This window comes from Piliocolobus tephrosceles, chromosome 16, assembly GCF_002776525.5.
Source record: "Piliocolobus tephrosceles isolate RC106 chromosome 16, ASM277652v3, whole genome shotgun sequence".
In the NCBI taxonomy this organism is placed as follows: domain Eukaryota; kingdom Metazoa; phylum Chordata; class Mammalia; order Primates; family Cercopithecidae; genus Piliocolobus; species Piliocolobus tephrosceles.
Genome location: NC_045449.1, coordinates 43851205 through 43860276, shown reverse-complemented (window position 1 = coordinate 43860276; position 9072 = coordinate 43851205). Strand labels below are relative to the sequence as shown.

Below are 9072 nucleotides of genomic sequence, written 5' to 3'. Positions count from 1 at the left end.
TTTTTTTCTGAGACAGGGTCTTACTCTGTTGCCTAGGCTGGAGTGCAGAGATAAGATCACAGCTCACTGCAGCTTTGACCTCCCGGGCTCAAGCAATCCTCCCACCTCAGCCTCCAGAGTAGCTGGGATTACGGGTGCTGTGTCACCATATCCAGCTAATTTTTTTTTTTTTTTTTTTTGAAATGGGTTTTTGCCATGTTGCCCAGGCTGGTCTCAAACTCCTGAGCTCAAGCGATCTGCCCATCTTGACCTCCCAAAGTGCTGGGATTATAGGCATGAGCCACCAGCCACTGTGCCTGGCCTGCTGTTAGCTTTTAATCCTCCCCTGAGCTGCTCTGGGTCAGGGCTCCAGCCTGTCCCTGTGGACACCGGAACTCCCTTCAGAGTCTGGAAATGGAGCTTTTAGTATGAGCTCCTGAGCCACCTGCAGGGCTGGGGGCTGCTCTCCCTTCTCTGGATACCTCCTCACCCCTCCACCACCACAGTGGGAGCTTAAAAGTGATGCAATGTGTACAGTTTTGCAGGGGGTGGGACGCAGGGCCTGCAGACTCTCCCGGCTGCCCAGACCCCCTCCTACCTGCTTCCTCCCTGCGTGTGGAGGGCTCATCCATGTGTCTGCCCCTCTCCCCAGCCACGCTCATGCCCATCTCTACCTTGTCCTGGGAGGGTACGGGGGTGAGGGCTGGGCAGGGGGCGCTGCTGCTTTCTATTGTCAGCTCTGCCTCAGTTACCAAAGCCAGACACACCCTCTTCCTCCACCTCCCTCCCCTGTTCCTTTTGCAGGTACAGCCCCACCCCACGGAGCTGCCAGGACCAGACTTACTGACTGTGCGGAAGTCTGCGGTCAGCCGAACGCACTCTCTGCCCAATGACAGCTACATGTGTCGGCACGGGAGCATTGCCGAGGGGTCCCTGGGACACAGGGGCTGGGGGCTCCCCAAAGCTCAGTCAGGTACCAGGGCTGGAGCAGGCCAATTTGGCTCACACGGGAGATTCCATCCTGGCCTAAGCCAGTCCTGATCTGAGGGGATGGGGAACTGAGGCAGCCAAAGAGGTCTCTCTGACCTTAGGAGAGCCTCTAGCCTGGGGGAATGGCTTTCAGTCCAGGGCATAAGGGTAGAGGCCCTGATGAGGGGGAGGGAGTGGAAGGGGGGGCTCAGGAGGGAGCCTGCTCCCTTGAACTCTCCAGCTCCATTCTCTCTCCCCACCCCTCTCCTGCTTCCCTCCCTCCACAGGCTCCGTCTTGTCCGTTCACTCCCAGCCAGCAGACACCAGCTACATCCTGCAGCTTCCCAAAGATGCACCTCATCTGCTTCAGCCCTACAGCACCCCAACCTGGGGCACCATCCCCAAACTGCCCCCACCAGGACGCTCCCCTTTGGCTCAAAGGCCACTCAGGCGCCAGGTGAGCAGATGTGGAAAGGCAGGCACAGGCCTGGGGCTGGACCCTCTGCTGCTGGTGATGACCTGGGTTGACACTTTCATTCTTCCAGCAAACATTTATTGTGTGCCAGTGATGTGCCAGGCTCAGTTGCAGATACCAGGGACACAGTACTGGGCAAAGCAGAAGTGGTGTGTGCCTTCTTGAAATTTGCACCTGGTTCCTTGTTCCACTGAGGAGGCCTGGAGACCAGAAGGGGTAGTGCTTGCCCAGGGTCATGCCTATCTGGTCAGAAGTAGAACCCAAGTCTCTGGGCTTTCCTTCCTCACCAACCACAGCTGCCTCCCAATTCTTCTCCATACTTTGGGTTGAGCTATGGGGCACAAGGCAGGTTTTAAATATCTTCACTTTTGGCCAAGTCTGGGGCCCACCTTCCAGAGCGCACATTCTTTTGTTTTGTTCTGTTTTGTATTTTTGAGTTTTGCTGTTGTTGCTCAGGCTGGAGTGCAATGGCACAATCTCGGCTCCCTGCAACCTCTGTCTCCCGGGTTCAAGCGATTCTCCTGCGTCAGCCTCCCGAGTAGCTGGGATTACAGGCATGCGCCACCATGCCTGGATAATTTTGTGTTTTTAGTGGAGATGGGATTTCTCCATGCTGGTCAGGCTGGTCTCGAACTCCCAACCTCAGGTGATCTGCCTGCCTTGGCCTCCCAAAGTGCTGGGATTACAGGCGTGAGCCACCACGCCCGGCCCCAGAGCCCACCTGCGATAAGGCCACAGCCCATGCCATGTGTGTGTCCTGAGGCATGAGCATGGACTCATGAGAATCTCAATCTCACATGCTTGGGGCAGCAGGCGCAGTCCTTATTCATTCTGTAAATAGTCACTAAGCAGCCTCTGTGTGCCAGGCACCGGGGACACAGCCCCTGCCGCCTGAAGCTCACAGTCTAATAGTGGAGACGTACCTGCCATCAGATCATTGTAGCCTCAGCTCACAGCTGCCAGACACCCGTGTGTGGGGAGCAGCAGGGACACAGAAGAGGAAGGGGTCGGTTTTACTTGGGGACGGAGACTGTCACTGTGTCACAGAGAACCTGAGTCTGTAAAATCGAGGGATTCTTGCCAATCTGGAAGGGTATAGAGAGCCAAAGGGGAAGTCTACGCAGAGGCGGGGAGGCGTGAAGGAGCCAGCTCAGTAAGCAGAGATGGCCTGGCTTCTCTCTCATAGCCCAGGAGGCAGGGGCTGCAGAGACAGCGATTCTTGCAGGCTGAGGGGAGACCAGAGCATGGAGGAGGGGTTTAGTGGGGAGAGAGGAGACATGGTGGACCGCAGAGGTCAGGCTGCAATGACCCCTATCTCCAAGTAAGAGCGGCTACCAGGACCTCTGCTTAGGGTGGTCCTGCAGTGCATGGTGGTGGAGGGCGGGGGGCACAGCCAGCTTGACAGGAGGGCTAGTCCATGCTGGAGAGGAGACTGCTGGGCTGAGCCCTCCCCGCCCCCCATATAGGCAGCAATAAGGACTGACTCCTTGGACGTTCAGGGCCTGGGCAGCCGGGAAGACCTGCTGGCAGAGGTGAGTGGGCCCTCCCTGCCCCTGGCCCGGGCCTACTCTTTCTGGGGCCAGTCGAGCACCCAGGCGCAGCAGCACTCCCGCAGCCACAGCAAGATCTCCAAGCACATGCCCCCGCGAGCCCCTTGCCCAGGCCCACAACCCAACTGGGACAAGGGCCCTCCAGAGACCAGAAGCAGCTTAGAGTTGGACACAGAGCTGAGCTGGATTTCAGGAGACCTCCTGCCCCCTGGTGGCCAGGAGGAGCCCCCATCCCCACGGGACCTGAAGAAGTGCTACAGCGTGGAGGCCCAGAGCTGCCAGCGCCGGCCCACGTCCTGGCTGGATGAGCAGAGGAGACACTCTATCGCCGTCAGCTGCCTGGACAGTGGCTCCCAACCCCACCTGGGCACAGACCCCTCTAACCTTGGGGGCCAGCCTCTTGGGGGACCTGGGAGCCGACCCAAGAAAAAACTCAGCCCGCCCAGTATCTCCATAGACCCCCCCGAGAGCCAAGGCCCTCGGCCCCCGCCCAGCCCTGGCGTCTGCCTCCGGAGGAGGGCTCCATCCAGCGACTCCAAGGATCCCTTGGCCTCCGGCCCCCCTGACAGCATGGCTGCCTCGCCCTCCCCAAAGAAAGATGTGCTGAGTCTCTCCGGTTTATCCTCTGACCCAGCAGACCTGGACCCCTGAGTCCTGCCCCACTTTCCCACTCACCTTTCTCCACTGGGTGCCAAGTCCTAGCTCCTCCTCCTGGGCTATATTCCTGACAAAAGTTCCATATAGACACCAAGGAGGCGGAGGCACTCCTCCCTGCCTCAGTGGCTCTGGGTACCTGCAAGCAGAACTTCCAAAGAGAGTTAAAAGCAGCAGCCCTGGCAACTCTGGCTCCAGGCAGAAGGAGAGGCCCGGTGCAGCTGAGGTTCCCAACACCAGGAGCTGTTGGGAGAAAGCAATACGTCTGTGCAGAATCTCTATGTATATTCTATTTTATTAAATTAATTGAATCTAGTATATGCGGGATGTACGACATTTTGTGACTGAAGAGACTTGTTTCCTTCTACTTTTATGTGTCTCAGAATATTTTTGAGGCGAAGGCGTCTGTCTCTTGGCTATTTTAACCTAAAATAACAGTCTAGTTATAATCCCTCTTCTTGCAAAGCACAAGCTGGGACCGCGAGCGCATTGCAGCCCCAACGGTGGCCCATCTTCAGCGGAGAGCGAGAACCATTTTGGAAACTGTAATGTAACTTATTTTCTCCTTTAACCTCGTCATCATTTTCTGTAGGGAAAAAAAAAAGAAAAAGAAAAAATGAGATTTTACAAATGAAATGGAATCTTTTTATATATACATACATACATATCTATATATATATATAAAATAAAGTAATTTTCCTAAATAAAAAGCTAATCACGGTCCAGAGTAAAAGCAAAAGGGATGGAGAGTTAGGCACGTCCAGTCGGCACTGATGAGAGAGAGATCCTGGAGATGGGGAGTGGGCGGTGGGGAGGGAAGCTTCAGGGCTGCCTCTTTGTGTATGAGTGTGTGTGTGTGTGTGTATATGAGTGTGTGTGTGTATATGAGTGTGAGTGTGTGCGTGTCTGAGAGTGAGAGAACCTGAACCCTTTGCTCTGGAAGGCTGCACCTCTAGCCTGCCCTCCCCAGCTGTGAAGGAGAGGAGAAGCCCCTCTGCCTGGTGCAGGCTGGGGAGGCAGGGTCTCCTCTGCCGCTATCAAAGCTTTACTGCTTCCTCTAGCTAGGCAGCTCAGTGAATGGGAGTAATTCCAGATTAACTCTTATTTCTGCTGACAGCTATCAGCCGCACATTGAAAGCTGGAAATTGGCATAATGAAGCTGTTTTGGTTAATGGGGCCGACTGAGGCTGGGGGAGGTTGCCTCAGAGGCTGCAGATCTGGATCTGTGGGTTGGTGGGGGAGGGGGGAAGTGTTTCTGGGTTTTCCTTCCTGAAGCTTCAGCACAGATTTGCCACACTTCTGGCTGGATGCGTGACCTGAGCTGTCTGGACTTCAGCCTCCTGCCCTTGGGGGTGGGCTTAGCTGACTGGCATCACAGGCACTGTCCGATGGGGACCTCGTCCACCTGCCCGCAATGGAATTAAGCTGTGTAAACGGACTGGGCTGCCCCTCCAGCCCTGGATGAAGGTCCAGGGCTGGGCGTCCAGAGGCAACCTCCTGGTGGAGGTGGTAGGGTCGGAGGCCAGGCTGCAGGCTGCTGAGCTGGCCCCCTGGGCGGTGATGAGCGAGTGCTCAAGATGTTTACGTGTGCTGCTGCTGCTGCCTGCCCAGGGGGAGCCAGTGGAGAAGGGAGGTTTGAAGGTGGTCGGGGCAGACAGGCAGGAAGAGGGGGAGGGCGGGGCCCAGGCCACCTGTCTGGTGCTACCGCAGACAATATTCTCTTGTCTGAAATCTTGGTGCCAAGAGGTGGCGACCATGGGTCCAGGCAGCCTGTCACCTAGCCACTCCCAAACATCTGTCCCAACCCCACTCCCTTGAACAGCCCTATCCCCTTGCCCCCAAGGCCTTCAAACCCCAGGAGTGGATTGGGTTCTTGAAACCTCACTGGCAATGCTCGTTCACGCACTGTCTGACCTTGTCAGCTGGGAACTGGGAGCACCAGGCTGCCGGGCAAGTGGACCTGGAGGCGTTGTCCAGCCTTGTGTTTTCTAAGCTGGGTGAGAGCTTCTCTCATTGCTCTTTTGGACAGAACTGATACCAGTCCTTGAAGCCAATGCCTGGTTTTATCCTTTTAGGGTGTGCAATAATGTCAGACTTTTTCCTCTGGCCTCCTTGGGTGGGGAGAGGGAGTGCTTGTAGGAGCTGCCATTTAAGATTAAAAAAAAAAAAGCAAAGCTATACAAAATTCCTAGAGTTCTGTCACCTGGATCTGCAGACTAAGCTTTTATATTTTTGTAGAATTCTGTAGCTGTCTATTCCCTAATGAGGTTGGAGGATATGGGCAGGGGGTTCAGGGATCTTTTATTCTTCTAGTGGTTAGAGGATTCTGGGTCAAGGTGAAGCCAGAGAGCTGGACTCCTACCCACCCCCACCCTTCCAGCACCACGCCCCCCTCCACCACCACCACTTGCACAGCCCAGCAGCACTGGAGTACTGTAGAGTTGCTTAGGTTGAGTCTTAGCATGCCTGTTTCTTTCTGGATTCCCCCTCCCCTGGCCTCCTCTTCCCAGCAGGGACCAAGGAATTTGGGGTGAACTTACTATGCTTTTGGGTTGCTCTGTAGAGATCTGCAGGGACCAGCCTGGTGAAAACAAAAAGACTCACCTATTCCCTCGCCAGCAGCCCTCTCTGTGGCCTGGAGGGTTTTTCTGGAAGAGGGCAGTGCCTGGAGGGGGGCCTCTGGGTAGTGATGTGGAAATATTAATAGCAGAGTCAAAGCGGGTATTTTGGGGGAGTCGGGAAGAGAACTGTGACCTCTCCCCCCAACGATGTAAAATCTTTATCAATGATGGAAACTGTTGTGTCTCATTAAAAGGGTTTTGAGTTGGAAAAGCAGCTGCCGCTGGATCTTAATAATAATATCAAGACTGCTAACCTCATGCTGCTTGTCTGGGTGGTTATTTGATGCTGCTCTGGGATACGTAGCGGGTGGGGGTAGAGGGTGGAGAAACTGAAGGAGGCTGGGGTGGGGAATGGCTGGTGGGGGCAGCAGGCCTTGGATGAGGACTCCAGGGGCAGAATGGAACTGGTTAGGGGCTTCAGGCTTTTAGAAGTAGGAACATCTACCCTGGCGCCTTTGTCCTCAGCCTTCCCCTTTGGGGTTCAGAAGAAATTGTGTCAGCGGCTGTAGGCCCCCACCTCAAGCTTGGCTGCTTCTGCTTCCTCCACCCCCAAGACTCCAGGAAAAGGTCTGTGTGGGGGTGGGGACTGGGAAGAGGAGTGAGCTGAGCTGGGGATAAAAACAAAGCTGAGGCTCATATGCAGTTTCTCACTCCTCAAAACACCCTAGCACGGAAGTTTGATTGCTATTTCTCCATGAGGCAGTGGGGTTCAGAGAGGTTAGGTGAATTGCCCATAGTCACACAGCCAGGGAATGGCAGAGCTGGGATTTGACCCTACGTCTGGCCAACCTCCAGCCCACACTACTCCTGTCTCTACTCAGTGTAGAGGAAATGGGGCACGATGGGAAGAATCCTGCTCAAAAATGACTTGCTGGGGGGCGCTTTTCCAAAGTAGTCACAATTCATATTCATACAAATAGGCGCACGTGTTCCCCGCATGGCAAACTCAGAGGCTTAGAGAGGCCCCCAGCCTCCCACCTGGTGGGCCACCAGCCTTTGGCCATAGGGAATGGTGGTGAGAGGGGTTCAATCACTGGAGAAGGCATCCCTCAGCTCCAGACGTTTGTCCAAGAGCCGGCCAAGGGTAGCTCTGCGATCACTCTGGGTTCCCAGGCACCACCCTTCCACGTCATAACGCTGCCCTTGAACCCCATGGTACCTGTTCTTTTCCCCATCCCGCCCTCTTCTCTCTTCCTTTCCTCTAGCCCTGCCCTACCTACCTAAACCTCGCCCACTTTCCAAACAGCTTTCACTCCTATCTCCACCCTAGTCCCCACCTGCCACAGCCTGGTGACCCATGGCCTATTTTCTCTTCCCTTGGGCCAGTTGAGCAGCCCGTGGAGCGGGACTGGCAATAGCAGTGCAATGAGGGCGTCAGACACCAGGTGGCGGCACAAGGCACCCTCACCTGGTGCACCTGGTGCCCCTCCTGCAGAGGAACCAAGCCAGGGAGAGGGCACCAACACTGATGGACACCTTCTAGGGACAGGTGTTCTGTATAGCCTCAGAAGGAGGAAGCAGGCTTGCAGGGTCCGTTGGAGGACTTTGTGTATGGAGAAGCCCAAACAGGAATCCCCGCCATCTGAGTGCTGAGCCCACGGTGTTCAATGACTCCTGCCTGAATCTAGGAGACCCAGGGCTAATCCAGGACCGTGGTTGCCAGGAAGGAAATGAACTCTCAAAGCAAATTGAGTTGTGGCCTGGAGTCCCACTCCGGGGCACAGAAAGGCAGGTCAAGGAGGCAGCTGCTCCAGCTAAGCCCCAAGAGGGGATTCTGCTAAGAACTTTAAAACTGCGTGTCTTAGCCTTGGTTCCAGGTGTGGGATCTGCTGACTGTGGCCCACAGAGCTAATTAATTCTTCTTGCTTTGAAAACTCCAGAATCGGGCACAGCAGCCAGCACTCTCCCCTGCATGCCAAATCAGATCAAGTGCAGGTTGGTGGCAGAGGGGCAGCCTCACTGAGGGCCATGGGTGGGGCCAGAGGGGTCACCACCAGGCTGGGGTCTGGAGGAAGCAGACCCCACTTCAGGGGAGAGGACAAGGTGGAGGCTGGGGCGTGGGAGCTACAGCCTGGTTTGGGGGTGCTCCAGGCCTCCAAGGAGCCACAAGGGGCTAAAAGGAATCAGGTGGTGCTTGGAGGGGAAGCTTTGCTATTCCACACCCTGCCCCTCTGTCTTGTCAGTTCCAACCTGCCTCTTCCCCCTTCGAAGCATTTCCTGTGCCTGGGTCTCCCCGTCCCCCACTGTTCTGCTTCCTTCTCTCTGCTGTCATGCCTGCTCTGAGCTGTACCTTGCAATTATTTTATCTTTCCATCTCCTTGCCAGGAAATCCCTGATGCCGGGTTCCCCTGGGACACTCACTGCGGGGGAGGCACCGCACATGCTCCATCCGTCCTGCCTGGAGCAGCAGTAGTCAGTCGGGGAGGGAAGATGGGGCTTGGGCCATGAAGGCTGGGGGAGGTTTAGTCCATTTCTCTGCTGCAGCCCAACCCACAAGGCCGTTATTGCTTCTCTCGGGAGCCCTTCCAGCAGGAACCATCTTGGTTCTGAACACTCAAAAGCAAAGTGGGCAGTGCCCACGGCTGGGACTGTACCTAATGTCGCAGTGCCCTTGTTGCCTATGACTCCTTCTTAGGAAATGAGGTGTTTGCTTAATCGGTCAACAACACTTCCTGAGGACCAGCTTCTCCAGGCACTGTCCTGGGTGCTGAGGATACAGTTACAAACAAACCTCAGTCCCTATCCTCAAGGTGTCCACAGCCCTCTGGGCAAGGTAAGCAAGACAGTGATTACAAGCGGAGGAAGCCTCCTAGCCCAGGACTAG

General features: G+C 55.6%; 1 protein-coding gene and 1 long non-coding RNA gene across 34 annotated transcripts in view; one reads left to right on the top strand and one right to left on the bottom strand.

The window, feature by feature from the left end:
* CACNA1G (calcium voltage-gated channel subunit alpha1 G) overlaps nt 1-4337 on the top strand; it is a 67209-nt gene extending 62872 nt beyond the window's left edge. For 28 of the 33 annotated variants that reach the window (XR_002730046.3, XR_002730045.3, XR_002730043.3 and 25 more), the window contains 3 exons: nt 784-952; nt 1236-1405; nt 2890-3945. Coding sequence is in view for 29 of the 33 variants with exons in the window: in XM_023204489.3 (XP_023060257.1) it covers nt 784-952; nt 1236-1405; nt 2890-3624 (1074 nt within the window). In the remaining 4 variants the exon portion in view is untranslated. Of the gene's footprint in view, nt 1-783; nt 953-1235; nt 1406-2889 lie in introns of all 33 variants that reach the window. The other 5 variants (XM_023204492.3, XM_023204490.3, XM_023204491.3 and 2 more) reach the window with 2 other exon arrangements.
* LOC111537580 lies at nt 3905-8815 on the bottom strand. Its single transcript, XR_002730047.1, has 2 exons — nt 8610-8815; nt 3905-4213 (listed from the first exon to the last, which is right to left on the bottom strand). It is a non-coding gene; the product is annotated as an uncharacterized LOC111537580 (long non-coding RNA).
* Nucleotides 8816-9072: the final 257 nt, after the last annotated feature.